The 17,272-nt window shown below is 61.4% G+C and overlaps 1 protein-coding gene across 2 annotated transcripts; it reads left to right on the top strand.

The window, feature by feature from the left end:
• The first annotated feature begins 101 nt into the window (after positions 1 to 101).
• On the top strand, positions 102 to 9,703 carry Creld2 (cysteine rich with EGF like domains 2). Of its 2 annotated transcripts, none has more exons than XM_042698068.1 (10): positions 102 to 335; positions 790 to 872; positions 1,614 to 1,724; positions 2,522 to 2,608; positions 3,486 to 3,667; positions 5,368 to 5,463; positions 6,756 to 6,839; positions 7,814 to 7,909; positions 8,276 to 8,416; positions 9,448 to 9,703. In XM_042698068.1, exons 1-10 carry the CDS (start codon positions 210 to 212, stop codon positions 9,495 to 9,497), a joined length of 1,056 nt encoding a protein of 351 aa, XP_042554002.1. In that variant the 5' UTR covers positions 102 to 209; the 3' UTR covers positions 9,498 to 9,703. The 2 variants fall into 2 exon arrangements, with proteins under 2 accessions (XP_042554002.1, XP_042554001.1); XM_042698067.1 differs by having other exon boundaries at positions 103 to 335; positions 2,522 to 2,613; positions 3,491 to 3,667.
• Positions 9,704 to 17,272: the final 7,569 nt, after the last annotated feature.

The following is a 17,272-nucleotide window of genomic DNA, read 5'->3' as shown; positions in this document are numbered from 1 at the left end:
TCCCATTGGCCGCCTCTCGTGGCGAGCTTGAATTGGGCCACATCAAGCCGGGACGAATGCTCCCAGCCAATAGCGGCGCGCGGGCTGGGCGGGGCCTCGGCGGGACTCTCTAGTAGCCGGGGGAACGGCCGGCGTGCTGGCCCGGGGGGCGGAGGCCGAACGGTCCGCCGCGCTTCGCCGGGAGTCGTCCTCCCGCCCGCCCGCCCGCCATGCGCCTGCCGCCCCGGGCCTCGCTCGGGCTGCTGCTGCTGCTGCTGCTGTCGCCCGCAGCCGGCACTACCCGGAAGCCGACTCCCTGCCAGCAGTGCCGGAACCTGGTGGACAAGTTCCTGCAGGTGGGCGGCCGGCGGGGCCGGGGTCCGTGGTTCTGGCCGGGTGGTGAGGTGGGGGTCCGTGGGTCTGGCCGGAGTCCGTGGGTCTGGCCGGGTGGTGAGGTGGGGGTCCGTGGGTCTGGCCGGGGTCCGTGGGCCTGGCCGGGGTCCGTGGGCCAGGCCGGGGTCTGTGGGCCTGGCCGGGGTCTGTGCACCTGGCCGGGTGGTGAGGTGGGGGTCCGTGGGCCAGGCCGGGGTCCGTGCACCTGGCCAGGTAGTGGGGCGGGGGTCCGTGGACCAGGCCGGGGTCCGTGGGCCAGGCCGGGGTCTGTGCACCTGGCCGGGTGGTGAGGTGGGGGTCCGTGGGCCAGGCCGGGGTCCGTGGACCAGGCTGGGGTCCGTGGCCCTGGCCGGGTGGCAGGGCCACCCCCGGGGGCTCGTGTCACCGCGGTGACCGACGCTGCCACCTCCTCCACAGGGGATGGCCAACACGGCCAAAAAGAACTTCGGCGGCGGCAACACAGCCTGGGAGGAAAAGACGCTGTCCAAGTACGAGTTCAGGTGAGCCCTGCCGTGCCTGGCCGGCTCTGCCCAGAGAAGCCCAGCGTGGCCTTGGGGACCCGCGCCAGCCCTGGGGCCCTTTGGAAGCCGGCTGTGCCACCTCTGCCCCGGCCTGGGTCTTTTACTGGCCCATGGCCACACTGGACGGCCTTTGTAAAGCCTCAGGCCATCTGTGGATGATCCTGCCCTCCTCCCTTCCCCCGTGGAAGAGGCCCCTTCCCCTCCCTAACCAGACCGCAGCCCTGCTGAGGTGCCTGACTGCCTTCTCCTTCTCCCCTTGGTTAGCCCATCCCCTCCCTGCCCCCCACACCCCCAACCCCACACTGACTGGGCTGTGATGGTTCAGGTGTGTCTTCAGTAAGTGGCTGTGCTCCCCACCTGCCCCAGGCTGACCTCAGAAGACCTCTGTAAAGAGAGCAGACTGAGCTGGGCACGGCTGTCATCCTAGCTACTCAGGAGGCTGAGAGCTAAGGGTCAAGGTTCAAAGCCAACCCGGGCAGGAAAGTTCCTGAGACTCTTCAATAAACCACAGAAAGCTGAAAAGCTGGAAGTGGAACTGTGGCTCAAGTGGCAGAGCACTAGCCTTGAGCATAAAAGCTCAGGGACAGTGCCCAGGCCCTGAGTTCAAGCCCCAGGACTGTTGAGAAAGATTGAGAGGGAGAGAGAGGACTGGGCTTTAGGGTGCTGATGGCTGCCTGGAGGTGCTGATGGCCGCCTGGAGGTGCTGATGGTATGTTTCAGTGAGGTCCGGCTCGTGGAGATCCTGGAGGGCCTTTGCGAGAGCAGTGACTTCGAGTGCAACCAGATGCTAGAAGAGCATGAGGAGCAGCTGGAGGACTGGTGGCTGCAGCTGTGAGTCCCACCCCTCTGTCTGCACAAACTGGCTGTGCCTTCCTGCCCACCGTACAGTCCCGTCCCGTTTCCCCTCACCCAGTCTTTTATTACCAGAGCACAATGTCCAGGACACTGGCCTGCAGGGTACAGTCAGTGCCCTGCCCAGTGCTCTGCCTGAGTTCTAGTTCCCCAGGCCCACTTCTAGTTGGAGATAGTCACAGACAATCCCAAGGGTAAACTATTCATGAGTTTTATTACAGAGTATCACTATATCTGTTCATTTTTATGGTAAATGTTCCTCCATTTTGTAAGCTGAACTTATAGGTATGCTTGTGTACACTCTGGCAATTTTGGAGTCTGATTGCCCCATGCTTCAGTCACAGGCCTGGAACAACACCCCCATAGATGTGGGAGAGATGGCTGCATTGTATTATGTTGCATTTGTGTTGTTTGTGTTCTTTGGAGCTGACAAGTGCCCTCCCACCGAGCCATCATTTCGTTTTAAAGAAATCAGTCACTTGAAGCTGGCACCAGTGGCCCATGTCTGTAAGCTTAGCTACACAGAAGGCTGAGATCTGGAGGATCAAGATTCAGAGCTAGTGTGGGCAGAGAAGTCCATGAGTCTCCAATTAACCAGGAGAAGGCCAGGGTAGATGCCTGGCTCAAGTGGTATAGCATCAGCTGAGCAAGAAATCTCAGCAAGGGTGCAAGGCCCTGAGGTTAATAATGCCCTGGCTGTCCAGCGCGTGCACACACACACACACACATACACATACACACCACTTAAGATTTAATGAATGTTTCCAAATCCTTAGGAAGAATGCACATCCTGACCTATTTGAGTGGTTCTGTGTGCGGACGCTGAAGGTGTGCTGCGCTCAGGGGACCTATGGGCCAGACTGTCGAGGTACTACTTTTTTTGGGGGGGAAAACAGCCCCAGGTCTGCATTGTTCCCTTCCCCCCTCTGACTCCCTCACCTTTAAAGGCACACAGGGGACCTGGGCTGTATTAGCTCCCGGCCTCTTCCCTAGGACAGCAATGGCTGCTCTCTTCTCTGAGGCATCTGGGCACCTCCTGGCATCTGGGCACCTCCTGGCATCTGGGCACCTCCTGGGCTCTGGGAATTCTCACGTGGGCGGAGACCATTGAGAACTTAGACCACTGTGGCTCTCATGAAGGGATGGTAGACTGTGTAACCCACCCTATTGTAAAGATACACTGAGTGGCAAAGACCAATCGTCAAGGGTCAAGGGTGGTGGTGTGCTGGGCCATCTCTTCTGTGCCTTTCCACTGGAGCCAGTTTCCTGCCGGGCTACAGAAGCCAACTGTGCCTGTCAAGGCGCATTAGATGGCTGCTCTTTGCCTGTCTCATTTTCTGTGTTCCCGTCCTGGGGCTTGGACTCAGGGCCTGGGCACTGTCCCTGAGCTTTTTGTGCTTAAGGCTAATACTCTACCACTTGAGCCACAGCTCTACTTCTGGATTTTTGGTGATTAGTTGGAGATGAGAGTCTCATAGATTTTCCTGACTAGGTTGGCTTTGAACCTTGACCCTCAGATCTCAGCCTCCTGAGTAGCTAGGATTCTAAATGGGAACCACCGGCCCTGTGTGCTAACTAGCAGCCCCACCTGCCTGATAAACATTCTCCTTGTCTGTTTCTGGTGAGGCTGTCGTGAAGTTGGGGCTGCAGCTTGCTCCTGTGTAGGCAGGCCAGGTGTCCTCCCCTAAGTGGGAAGGACTGCTGCCCATGTGTGGTGTGCTAAGTGTGGGTTTGTGTTCCCCAAGCCTGCCAGGGTGGCGCCGAGAGGCCCTGCAGCGGGAACGGCCACTGCCGGGGAGACGGCACCCGGCAAGGGGACGGGTCTTGCCAGTGCCACTTGGGGTACAAGGGCCCACTGTGCTCGGACTGCATGGATGGCTATTTCAGCTTGCTGAAGAACGAGACCCACAGCGTCTGCAAAGGTAGGCCCTGGGCGTCCAGCAGTGCAGCCGTGGAGCAGGCCCAAAAGAGCTGCACAGCTGGGTGTGGGACAGCCCCAGGTCCTGAGAGCTCAGGATCCCTTCCCAAGGCCCTCCAGAAAGGTTTGAGGTTAGCTGTATAGGAAATGGGTCTGTCTCCTACAATACGTGTCCTTGGTTTTCTGTGGGGACTGGGGGCAGGGGTCTTGATCAGAGCCTTGAGCTCTGGATAGCTTTTTTTCCCCCGCTCCTCACTAGTGCTCTCTACCACTTGAGCCACACATTCTAGTAGGCAACTCTTTTTCTACCACATTTGTGTGAGCAACAGCTCTTGGTGTGTGCTTGTGCTGCGGCTTGAATCCAGGCCTCCTGCTTGCTCACCGTGCTTGCTTAGCTAGCACTCTCCACCGATGCCATGCCTCTAGCACAGTCCTTGCTTCCGTGACCTGGCTCCTGGTACTGGGCCACGCCCTTTGGTTCCCTAGCACCTTCCTACAAAAGGCTTCCTCCTGTGGTTGGTGGGCAGGGTCTCAGGCACCCTGCCAGGTACTCTGAGGTCAGAGTATGGGGTGTGAAAGCTGGGATGGGCACAGCCCTTTGGACAGGTGCATCTGAAAACTAGAAGGCCCCTTAGAGGCCTCACCCTGACATTGTCAGTGCCCAGGGCTAGGGCCAGCAGCCCACCTGGCTCTTCCCGAGTGAGGTCAGATCTGCCTGTCAGCACCACAGTCATGTCCACCTCCTGGTCTTCCACAGCTGGCGTGAGTGTGCAGGACGGCGTCCCCAGCTAAAAGCCTGCACACACCCCTTGTGTGGTGCTTTCCCTTCCTGTCACTGCCCAGCCAGGCGGGCTGGGTCTCTCACTGACCCCCGCCGAGGTTGGGGTCACTCAGGAGGGGTGGTGGCAAGATGGCTTCCCACCATGGAGTGGGGGCCACAGTTTGTTGCTGTTCTTCCTGCTTGTGAGAACACCAAGAGCCTGAGAGGGGGATTGAGCACTGGTGGGCATCGTGCTCCACAAGGTGGCCCGCATGGAGCTTTTCTCCTGAGGGCTGGGTGATTTGTTTTTTTTTTTTTTGTTGGTCGTGGGGCCTGAACTCTGTTCCTAGGCGCTGTCCCTCAGCTCTTCAGCTCAAGGCTAGCACTCTACCATTTGAGCCACGCTCTACTTCCAGCTTTTTCTGCTTATGTGGTGCTGAGGAATTGAACCCAGGGCCTCGAGCATGTAAGGCAAGCGCTCTACCACTGAGCCACCTTCCCAGCCCTGTAATAATTTTTATTTTTTTTATTTTTTGGGTCCAGTCGTGGGGCCTGAACTCTGGGGCCTGGGCGCTGTCCCTTACCTCTTCTGCTGAAGGCTAGCGCTCTACCACTTGAGCCACAGCGCCACTTCTGGCTTTTTTCTTTTTGCTTATGTAGTGCTGAGGAATCAAACCCAGGGCCTCAGGCATGCAAGACAAGTGCTCTTCCACTGAGCCACCTTCCCAGCCTCTGGGTTTGAGCTCAGGGCTTGTGCACATTAGGCAGGTGTGTGAGCTCTTAAGCCATGATTCCAGTCTCAGGAGCTGATTTTGTTTTTCTGCTAGGAATTTTTTGTTCATTGTTTACTATTTTCCCACTGAACTTGAGTCCCTCGTTCCTAAACTGAGTGTCTCTCTGTGGGAAACGTGAGCCCTTCCTAAGGCAGCCACCTTTGCCTACAGCGTGCCATGAGTCCTGCAAGACATGCTCAGGCCCGACCAGCAGAGACTGCCACGAGTGCGAAGTGGGCTGGCTGCGCATAGAGGGCGCCTGCACGGGTGAGGACGCCGCGTGGGGAGGGGGGCTGCGTGGGGAGGGGGCCTGCGTGGGGAGGGCACCTGCACGGGTGAGGACGCTGCGTGGGGAGGGGGGCTGTGTGGGGAGGGGGACTGCGTGGGGAGGGCACCTCCTATGGAGGGGGACTGTGTGGGGAGGGCACTTGCACGGGTGAGGACGCCGCGTGGGGAGGGGGGCCTCGTGGGGAGGGCACCTCCTCTATGGAGGGGGACTGCATGGGGAGGGCACCTCCTGTGGAGGGGGACTGCGTGGGGAGCACCCGCACCGGTGGGAACGCCGCGTGGGGGGGGCTGCATGCGTGCTGCTGGCTCCTTTCCATTGCTCTGTCTCTGCCTGTAGCCCATGTGTACCCCAACCATTCTCAGGCTCCCAGCAGGACTGGGCTGCTCCAGCGGGCTCCTCATCAGAGCTGGCCTTGTTGGGAGCCCAGGTGGCTAGAGACTGCCGGTCTATGCTGCCCTGGAAAAGTGACCACAAAAACAAACAAAAACCCACTCTGTCTCAAGGGGGGACCCAAATCTACCTTGTGCCTGGTGCACAAGGTAAACTGAGGCACTTCTCTGCAGGGAACTGTGAGCCAGCAGGTGGTTGCGGAGGAACTTTAGTAGTTGTGAAGGTGCCAACACCCTGACTCTGAGCTCCTTGGGGCTGGCTCTGCCTGGCCAGGGAAGCCCAGGCCCGTCACCTGCCCTCCACCTGCAGGAGGCGCTGGCCTCCAATCCCGTGCTGCAGGCAGGAGTCCCAGCCCTGCCCTGGCTCTGCTGGCTGGGCTGCTGCATGTCCTTCCACCCCTGCTTCTGTGTGGCGCCCTCTGCCTGAAGGTGCTGCTGCTATGGCCCTCCGTGGGGCTGGCAGGAGCCTGGCCCCGCCTTTGCGGCCCAGGTGCTCGTGGCTGATCTGGGGCTGGTTGTAGTTTCAGCCTCAGCAGTGCGGGGGAGGGGGGGCAGGGGAGGCTATGCAAATACGGGACCCAGCCCCAAACTGGCTTCCTATCTATCTCAGGCCGGGCAGGCAGGCCCCCAGCCCCAAACTGGCTTCCAATCTTGGGCAAGGCAGGCAGGCCCTGCTGTGGCATGAGCTGTGTGGCAGCACAGAGCGCTTGCGTGTCGGCTGTTTGCCGTGGTCCTCACTGCAGCCCCTCCGTCCTGCCCCGCCTGGCCTGTGCCCTGAGGACGGTGTGGGGAAGCATCCGGTGGGGAAGGCGGCCCTCCATGTGGAGACCTCCCTCCTGTCTGAGGTGCTCCTCACTCGCAGTTGTGCTCTTCTCTTCCAGATCTGGATGAGTGTGCGGCTGAGACACCTCCCTGCGGCGACGCGCAGTACTGTGAGAACGTCAGTGGCTCCTACACGTGTGAAGGTGGCCTGGGCGCGGCGTGCATTGTCACGCGTGCTCTGGGGCGGGAGCTCGTGCGGCCTGCGAGGGCTCTGTGTTTTCCTTCTTAAACTCTGTGGCTTCTCAGCAGAGATGCTAGTACTCTATCCACCTTAACACTTCATGTGTCTGGACGCTGGTGCTCACACCTGTGGTCCCAACTACTCAGGAAGCTGAGATCTGGGGATAGAGGTTCAAAGCCAGCCCAGGCAGGAAAGACCAGGAGACTCTTATCTCCAATTAACTACCCAAAAACTGGAAGTGGACTGTGGCTCAAGTGGTAGAACACCAGCCTTGAACACAAAAGCTCAGGTTCAGTGCCCAGGCCCTGAGTTTAAGCCCTAGGTCTGGCACCAAAAAAAAAAAAGAATATGGAAATGTAAGTAACAGACACTGGCTGCAGGAAAAGCAGACCTCTCTGTGCATCGTGGTTTTCTCATCACAATAGTGATTTTGGAGCATGTCATGATTTCATACTTTTTTGAGCAGTCTGTTGTTGGGCATCTAAGTCAACTGAACGTTTCACCCTCGTAAACCTTCACTGCCTTCTCAGTACAGCTTTCACCTTGGTTTCTTGGGCTGCTGTCGAGAGCCCCCCTCCCCCCTCTCCTGTCCCGGCCCCCTCCTGTCCCAGCAGGGGATGTGGCTGCCTCTGTACCTCCCTGCGCCTGAGACCCAGGCCAGGGCCTCAGGCAGCCCCGCCCCCCCCTCGGGGTTCTTGCCATACTCCCTGTGCAGACACAGACCAGGCTGGGGCTGCCGCCTTTTGGATGTGGCTCTGAGGAAGTGTGCGCCCCACAGGACAGGTGCAGAGCTGCCCTGTCCTGACTCCTGGACCCTGTGTCGACGGTGAAGTGGGCACATCTGCTGGAGGGTACTAGTGCTTACAACGGAGAAGCCCAACTCCAGACTCACTTGCTGCAGGGAAGGTGGTCTGATGTCTGTCTCTCTCTCTCTAGAATGTGACTCCACCTGTGTGGGTTGCACAGGGAAAGGCCCAGCCAATTGTAAAGAATGTGTCGCCGGCTACACCAAGGAGAGTGGACAGTGTACAGGTCAGTGTGCACATGGAGGTGTGGCCGCCTCCGAGCGGGGGCTGTCCTGCTCTGTGTGCAGCTGCAGCGCCTCCATCTCCCCGGGGGGCAAGGGTCAGCTCAGATTCTGTGTGCGGGCTCAGACACACGCAGGAGCCCCGGCCTCAGCCCCATGGCGCAGGGTCACCTGAGCCTGCTGCTCTGTCGCTTAGCCGCCCGGCCTTGGAAGACAAGAGGCCCTCCCTCAGAGTCGCCCCACCTCCGCTCCTTTTTCTGATGCGAGCCTGAGCTCACTGCTTCAGTGAATGAATTATGAGTGAATTTGTAATCTGTCATGGGCATGCTTGCTAAATGAAGCAGTTTATTGAATTTTAGTATTTATTTCAGATATAGACGAGTGCTCGCTAGCAGAAAAAGCATGTAGGAGGAAAGATGAAAATTGCTACAATACTCCAGGGAGTTTTGTCTGCGTGTGTCCTGAAGGGTTTGAAGAGACCAAAGATGCATGTGTGCGGACGGCAGAGGGCGGTGAGTGGCATGTTCCCGGTGGACGCAGCCTGTCCTTCCAGGGCCGGGCCTGCCTGGCACCGCTGCTCAGGTTAGGAAATGCCAAGAAAAGTCAGTGGAGAGAGTGCTTGGCTTGTCCAGAAGGGGGCAGAGTGCAGAGTGCAGCGCACTTGCAAGCCAAGAAGCCCCACTGCATGGGCCAGCGTTTGGTGGGTGAGCCGGCGGCCGTCCCTCCCAATCCACGTGGTCTGCTGCGCAGTCTCTGGCCGGCCTCCCCTTCATAAGGCCACCTGGCACTCCATCCGCCTCCTCACCTGCAGAGATCCCATTTCAGCTGCCAGCTCGGGGCTAATCTCTGGGACACATCTTGCAGAAGTTCTGGGGTGTGGTGAGGGGACAGGGCGATGCCCACAGGGATAGTGGCCAGAGTTTGTCAAAAAGAATAAGATGAGCTGGGCACCGACAGCTCACGCTGTAATCCCAGCTACTCAAGAGGCTGAGATCTAAGGATTGTGGTTCAAAGCCAGCCCAGCAGGAAAGCCAGTGAGACTCTTACCTCCAGTTAACCACCAGAAAAACCCAACAAAACAAAACAAAAAACGAAGTGGAGCTGTGGCTCAAAGTAGTAGAGTGCTGGCCTTGGGCAAAAAAAACCTCAGGGACAGCACCTAGGCCCTAAATTCAAGCCCCATGACAGACCAAAAAAAAAAAAAATGCGGAGGAGATAGATTCTAGAAACCACATGCCACCTGGGCGCCATGGGCTGGGGAGGGGCTTCGCAAGCTCAGCAGCTGGCTGCCTCCTGCCCCGCCTGCCTCCCCTGCCCGCGGTGCCCACCCTACCCCTCGGCCCTGCTGTGGCCCTGCCATGGCACCTCCGCCGCGGGAGACTGAGTGCTGGGCTTGTCCCGAGCTGTCTTTGGAGGCCACTGCGTCCGGAGGAGGCCTGATGCAGTCCCCACGGTGTGGGCCCGCTGATGGGTCTCAGGACACCAGCTAGGCCCTCCCCTCGGCTGCAGTGCTGTCACTCCTGACCTGTGTGTCTTCCGACAGAAGTCACCGAGGAACATCCCACAGAGCCACCCTCTCGGGAGGACCTGTGATGTCCTCCCAGGCTCAGAAGCCAGACTCCCTCTAAATGATTGAGATGACCTCCTGTGGGAAGCGGAGCCGTGGACGCCTCAGGAGAGGCTGCCTGCCCTGAACAGCTGACCCCCACCGGCCCTCGGAAAAGCTGCATTTCCTGGTTGTTACACAGACTTGTATATTTTGCTACTGTTCTTTATAATAAAATGGACCGTTGAAGGTAGTCAGGAACGAGACGCTTGCGTTTGTCTCACTGAGAACTGGTGGGCTTTTCACACCGTTGGTCTTGCACCAGTCCCAGGGCACTGGGAGAAGGAGCGAATCTGCAGGGACCGGGCAGCCAGCGGGCCCTGCCTGTGGGGCTCCACCTCGGGCCGCCCGTGGGGAAGGCAGAAGATGCTTGCATTACAGGCCTGGGCTCCAGCTGTGGTGCTGGGCGGAGGCGGAGCCGGGACTCACTGGTCCAGCAGAGTCCCACAGGGGCATTGGCCCCTGGCCCCTTGCTCCCCGTTCCTCCCTTGTGGCCATGAGATGAGCCTTCCGTGTGCTTCCCGCAGCGGGCCCACCAGCCATGGACGGAAACCCCACAACTGCCCGCACGTTGCTTATCTCAGATTCTTTTAAGCAGCAGCTGACAGGCAGGCCTAGGCAGGCCTACCGTGGTCAGCGTTGTCTCCCACAGTAGAGAGGCTGCGACTCGGGGGCATCTCCAGGACCCTGTTCCAGCCCCTCTCTGTCCCCAGGGCTCTGGCCTGCAGGGTGGGCTGACCATCACCCCTCCCTGTCCCCCATGGCTCTGGCCTGCAGGGTGGGCTGACCATCACCCCTCCCTGTCCCGCGGGGCTCTGGCCTGCAGGGTGGGGTGACCATCACCCCTCCCTGTCCCCCATGGCTCTGGCCTGCACGGTGGGCTGACCGTCACCCCTCCCTGTCCCGCAGGGCTCTGGCCTGCAGGGTGGGGTGACCATCACCCCTCCCTGTCCCCCATGGCTCTGGCCTGCAGAGTAGGCTGACCATCACCCCTCCCTGTCCCCAGGGTTGGCTGATGGTTGCTCCTCGCTGTCCCGCAGGGCTCTGGACTGCAGAGTAGGCTGACCATCACCCCTCCCTGTCCCGCGGGGCTCTGGCCTGCAGAGTAGGCTGACCATCACCCCTCCCTGTCCCCCATGGCTCTGGCCTGCACAGTGGGCTGACCGTCACCCCTCCCTGTCCCGTGGGGCTCTGGACTGCAGGGTGGGCTGACCATCACCCCTCCCTGTCCCGCGGGGCTCTGGCCTGCAGGGTGGGCTGACCATCACCCCTCCCTGTCCCCCATGGCTCTGGCCTGCACAGTGGGCTGACCATCACCCCTCCCTGTCCCGCGGGGCTCTGGCCTGCAGGGTGGGCTGACCATCACCCCTCCCTGTCCCGCGGGGCTCTGGCCTGCAGGGTGGGGTGACCATCACCCCTCCCTGTCCCGCGGGGCTCTGGCCTGCAGGGTGGGCTGACCATCACCCCTCCCTGTCCCGCGGGGCTCTGGCCTGCAGGGTGGGGTGACCATCACCCCTCCCTGTCCCGCGGGGCTCTGGCCTGCAGGGTGGGGTGACCATCACCCCTCCCTGTCCCGCGGGGCTCTGGCCTGCAGGGTGGGCTGACCGTCACCCCTCCCTGTCCCCAGGGTTGGCTGATGGTTGCTCCTCGCTGTCCCACAGGGCTCTGGCCTGCAGGGTCCCCTGCAGGTGCTAGGGCCTACTTGGCCACCCTCACCCCACCCCCACCATGCACCCGTCCCCGTGAGGGCTTGGCGCCCCTCCAGCTGTCCACTCTCGTGCTCATTTGCTCCTGGACACTGGCCGTGGGCCCTGGGTGGACAAGGAGGCCACTGCACAGACAGCCTAGCTCCCCTGACCACACAGCTCCAGGCAGGCCGGCGTGTCCACCTGGGCCTGTGCACCTGCGGCCCCGTCACTCAGAGCAGAGCACAGAGGGCTGTGGCGCTCCTGACCAGGTAGGGTGGGAGCCTCAGCGAGACCCAGCGGTGACCGGGCCGGCCCTTCCCATCAGGTGGGGTGGCGAAGACCCCCACACCCTGAGGGCGGGACACAGGACACCTGCACCTGGGGCACCGTGGGTCAGGGTCCAGGCGGCCGCGCTCACGCCTGGCGCTGGGATGTGCCCTGCCTTCTGCCCCAGACACCAGCTGGGGCCTGGCCAAGGGTGTGTTGCCAGCAGGGGGCGCTGCGGGCCGCTGGGACGCCCCTGCCCAAGGGATGACTCACCTGGGTCAGATGAACCTTCACCTGACTGGTGCTTCTGCCCTCAGCTGCCCTCAAGGCCCTATGTGCCGCCCCCCCCCCCCCCCCGCCCCCGCCTCCCCTCAGCTTCCTGGGCCTCGGAGGGGAAGGGAGGAGGCTGCTTTGAGAGCCAGGCGCAAGCTAGGAGCCCTTTGTCCAGCGTGAGGAAGCCCGGCCTGCAGAGTGAAAAGGTTCTCTGGGCTCAGCACGCCCAGCACAGCCCCCCTGCCCCTAGCAGGGGACAGAGCGCTGACCACTGCAGACGCCTGCCTTCGGAGTGGGGCACTGCAGGTGGCTCTCGGCTCTGGGCTCTCACGGTAGGTAGCACAATGTCTGACTGGCAAAGGGAGCCGGTGGGGAGGGTGAGGCCAGGCTGCCCCCGCGGCGCTGCCCTGTGCCCAGGACAGGACGCCAGGCACAGATGGACCCTAAGGGTCCACGCAGATGCCCTCAGGCAGCCTGGCTTCAGCCAAATAGAAGGGCACACAGTCCTTCCATGAGATGGGCTGTGATCGGCCCCGGAGGTGCCATGCTGGGCGCAGCTCGGGCCTGGCAGGCCAGGGCTCCTGCCGCCTGTGTTTCCCGTGCTGCTCGTGCCGGCCGCAGTGGGGCTGCTGTCACGTGGCCAAGCCACTGCATCTGTGCAGCTTCCTCTCCCACTGGGCTGCCCACGTCCACGCTGCTGTCTCCCCCCTCCCCCCTCCCCCCCTTCCGTCTCCTCCTCCTCCCCACACCTGCCAGCCCGCACATCCGCCAGCCCCGTCACCTGCCACAAGTCCATTTCCCCTTCCACCTGAGCGGGAGCCCACGGTGCCCTCCCCACGTGCCATGCCTCTGAGCGCTGTTGGCCTGGTCCACGCACTGCTGATGTGAGTGGCGGGCACCCTGTGTTGGGGCCAATGCCAGTTGGGTCTGCCCCAGCTAGAGATGATGAGGCCTTACAACAGGACAGGTCCGAGAGCCAGGGCCGGTGGCGCGTCCAGGCACAAAGTCCTGGAGTGTCCTGTTGCCAGCTACGTCGTGTCCACCCTGGCTGGACCTGTACCAGCTCTCAGCAGGCCTGTGAGCCGAGTGGCCATGCCACATGGGTGATGTCCACAGCCACGGAGCCGTGAGACCTCCCATCCACGGGGTGGCAGCCGGTGTGCCCCCTTGGGCTCTGCCCCATTCCGAGCTGCCCTCTCAGGCCCCAGACTTCCTGGGTGGGCACACGCTGCTCGCTGACCTGCCGTCCAGCACCGGGCACCCGTGGGGTGGAGGGGCAAGGCACCACGCTCCCTCTCCTTCCTGCAGATTGCAGGTCACTGAGGACATGCCCAGTGTGTGCACTGACCCCGAGCGGGGAAAGCAGGACCCTGCCCTCGGATGAGGCTGTTTCTGTGGTGTGGACTCTCCCCCGTTCCCCCGTCTGCAGTGGTCAGATCAGTGGATGACCAGAGGTACCCCAGGCCCCCCCATCCTCTGGGCCCTCAACCGCGTCCCTGCTGCCCCAGGACAGCGCACACCTGGCTCACTCTCCCCATGAGGCCCTCTCAGGAACCCGCCTGGACCTCCTTGTCAAGACAGCTACGGTCAAAGTCCACCAACAGGGCTGCGCTGCTCTGTCCGGAGGCTGGGCATGTCCGCATGACCACGGGTGCACTGGCTCTCCACCGCTGGGTGGAGGCTACCATCCGCCAGGCCTGCGCACATCAGCATCTGCTTAAGCCCAGCACCCATGTTCCTCTGTCCAGCCAAACTTGACCAGGGACGTGGGCTCCTCTGTAGTTGGGGGTTCTGGGTCTGAGACCAGGCTCGGGTCTGGAAGCTGGGCAGGGGCCATGTCTCCATCCCGGGTGACTGCCCTGGCCTCTCGTCACGCATCCTCAATTTCCATGCCGTAGGCTGGTCTCTGGTTGGCCGTGTGTCGGCTCCAAGGAACACTGTGTTCTGCAAACCTTCTCCACAGCCCGCGTGGTCCCAGGTCAATGCTGTTCGCCATCACATCCCTCAGCCAGGGCGGCACTGTGCTTCCATCCACGTCCATCCACACCACTGTCACAGAGCCGCCCTGAGACTCCCACATCGGCTATGACCGCCAGTCACCTGCCTCCGTCTCTCTAAGAACCTTCCCTGGGCGCCGGTCCGTGGTGTGTCCTCTGTGGTGCATCCTCTGTGCTGTGTCCTCCATGCATGTCCTCCATGCATGTCCTCCATAACGTGTCCTCCATGGTGTGTCCTCCATGGCGTGTCCTCCATGGCGTGTCCTCCATGGTGTGTCCTCCATGCATGTCCTCCGTGGCGTGTCCTCCATAGCGTGTCCTCCGTGCATGTCCTCCATGCATGTCCTCCATGTATGTCCTCCATGCATGTCCTCCGTGGCATGTCCTCCGTGACGTGTCCTCCATGGTGTGTCCTCCATGCATGTCCTCCGTGGCATGTCCTCCGTGGCATGTCCTCCGTGGTGTGTCCTCCATGCATGTCCTCCATGGTGTGTCCTCCATGCATGTCCTCCATGCATGTCCTCCGTGACGTGTCCTCCATGGTGTGTCCTCCATGCATGTCCTCCATGCATGTCCTCCGTGGCATGTCCTCCGTGGTGTGTCCTCCATGCATGTCCTCCATGGCGTGTCCTCCATGCATGTCCTCCATGGCGTGTCCTCTGTGGCATGTCCTACGTGGTGTGTCCTCCATGGCGTGTCCTCCATGGCGTGTCCTCTGCATGTCCTCCATGCATGTCCTCCATGGCGTGTCCTCCGTGGCGTGTCCTCTGCATGTCCTCCATGGCGTGTCCTCAGTGGCATGTCCTCCGTGGCGTGTCCTCCGTGGCGTGTCCTCCGTGCATGCCCTCCGTGGTATGCTCTCCAGGGCAGAGATGTTTGCTCTCTGGCCTGTCTGCCCCTATTTTCAGTATCTTTTCCAGAGCTCCTCCACAGCCCGAGGCCACGCCTCTCTGCCCTTACCGCGCAGTGTACTGTGATCGTGTTCTTTGTCCCCCACGGCCCAGTGTTGTAGGATTTTGTTTTGTTTTGTTTTGTTTTGTCGCACATGGGGCTTGAACTCTGCCTGGGCGCTGTCCCTTAGCTCTTCAGCTTAAGGCTAGCACTCTACCGCTTGAGCCACAGCACCACTTCTGGTTTTCTGGTGGTTTATTGGAGATAAGAGTTTCACAGGGGCTGGGAAGGTGGCTCAGTGGTAGAGCGCTTGCCTTGCATGCCAGAGGCCCTGGGTTCGATTCCTCAGTACCACATAAGCAAAAAGAAAAAAGCCGGAAGTGGCGCTGTGGCTCAAGTGGTAGAGCGCTAGCCTTGAGCTGAAGAGCTGAGGGACAGCGCCCAGGCCCAGAGTTCAGGCCCCACAACCAGACCCAAAAAAAAAAAAAAGAGTTTCATAGGAGGCTGGGAACGTGGCTCAGTGGTACACTTGCCTTGCATGCTTGAAGCCCTAGGTTTGATTCCTCAGCATCATATAAGCAGGAAAAAAAGCTGGAAGTGGCACTGTGGCTCAAGTGGGAGAGCGCTAACCTTGAGCTGAAGAGCTGAGGGACAGCGCCCAGGCCCAGAGTTCAGGCCCCACGACCGGACCCCACCCCCCACCCCCCAAAAAAAGAGTTTCATGGACTTTCCTGCCTGGGCTGGCTTTGAACCACGATCCTCAGATCTCAGCCTCCTGAGTAGCTGGGATGACAGGCGTGAGCCACTGGCGCCGGCCCGGTGCTGTAGGTTTTGTCCACAGCTTGGCACTATTGGGAAGGGCTGGACCTTTGCCAGGTGGAGCCCAGCAGGCCTGCCCTGCATCACTCAGGAGGCAGAGGCAGAAGTCTGAGTCCCAGGCCAGCCTGGGCGGCACGGGGAACCCTGTCATCACCCAGAGCCCTGCATGTCCCAGAGGGAAGTTTCAGGTCATGAGCCCTTGAGGAGGAGTGTGCCCTTCTGGGAAGGCACCATGTCTCCCCTTCCTGGAGAGAGCGCCCCCTCCTGCCCACACTCACGGCCACCTCAGGGACAGTGCTACGCCTCACAGCTGCTAGGCCACAGCGCAGGCCCTCTGCCTCAGCCTGCTCTGGACCAGCTCCCGATGGCAGTGACCCCATGGGGTCCTTTGGAAGGGTCCCAGGCTGTGACAGAGCTGACACCTCCACAGGTACTCAAGAAAGGGCAGGGGCCCCTCCGCAGGGGCTCTTTTGAGGTCCAGCCCCGTGGGGGTCCCAGACACGCTCCTCATGTCCTCCTCAGGTCCCTCCCTGTCCCAGCACCAGCCTGGGGCCCTGGGCCTGCACCACTTGCCCCTGCCCCCGTGACCTCCTCCCTGCCCCCCAAGGATACGGGGAACCCCAGCAAGCTCAGGCGGAAGAGGCGTGGACAAGTCTGAGACTGTTATCTCCAACCAACCAGCAAAAAGCCAAAGTGGTGCTGTGACTCAAGTGGTAGCGTGCTCGCCGTGAGCACTTAAAGCCAAGCAAGAGAGACCCTGAATTCAAGCACACCGTGCATGCACACATGTGTGAGCACACTTGAGTTTGGAAACAAAGGCACATGTGTGAGCACACTTGCACACACGCATGCATGTATGCACACACACACACGCACACACACCCGTCTGTGTCTATCCAGAGGCCTCTCTGCAGCCCGCCACCCTGCTGGGACAGGCTTGCTGCTGGCCATCTGGCCCAGTGGGGGCACGCTGTCCACCCCGGGGCCAAGCCTGGGTCTCCCTGGGCGGGAAGCAGGCAGAGCTGCCGGGAAGGGGTGGTGCTGGACTGTGGCAGGCTTCCTGGAAGGGGTGGTGCCCAGGCTCTGGCAGGCTTCCCAAGGAGGAATGCGGGGTGGGGTGGGGGACCTGGAGGTGGGGATCTGGGGGGATGCAGGTGGGGGATGGGGCAGGGCAGGGGGGTCTCTAGGGAAATGCCGTGGGTGGGGGATGGACGTGGGTGGAGTGGGAGGAAACCTGAGTGGGGTGGGGAGATTTGGGTGAGGGTGTGGGCAGGGCAGAAGGGTCTCTGGGGAGATGCACATGGGTGGGAACTCTGGGGGCATTCAGTGAGGAGGGGGTAGAAGATGCAGGTAGAGGAGACGTGGGTGAGGTGTGAGAGCTCGCGGGGGGGGGGGGACGCGGGTAGGGAGGGGTGGGGTGCTGGTGAAGTGGGGACTGTGGGGAGATGTAGGTGGGGAGGGGTGGAGTGGGGTGCTGGTGAGGGGCTGTGGAGGACTCGGGTGGGGAGGGGTGGGGTGGGGGCTGTGGTGGGGCTCTGGGGGGACTCGGGTGGGGAGGGGTGGGGTGGGGGCTGTGGGGGGACGTGGGTGGGGAGGGATGGGGTGCTGGTGGGAAGGTTGGCTGTGGGGGGACTCGGGTGGGGAGGGGTGGGGTGGGGGCTGTGGTGGACTCTGGGGGGACTCGGGTGGGGAGGGGTGGGGTGGGGGCTGTGGTGGGCTCTGGGGGGACATGGGTGGGGAGGGGTGGGGTGGGGGCTGTGGTGGGCTCTGGGGGGACATGGGTGGGGAGGGATGGGGTGCTGGTGAGAAGGTTGGCTGTGGGGGGAC

This window comes from Dipodomys spectabilis, unplaced genomic scaffold, assembly GCF_019054845.1.
Source record: "Dipodomys spectabilis isolate Male_0828 unplaced genomic scaffold, ASM1905484v1 ptg000230l, whole genome shotgun sequence".
Taxonomy (NCBI): Eukaryota; Metazoa; Chordata; class Mammalia; order Rodentia; family Heteromyidae; genus Dipodomys; species Dipodomys spectabilis.
The sequence above is the reverse complement of the archived record's forward strand: the minus strand, read 5'-3'. Positions and strand labels throughout refer to the sequence as shown.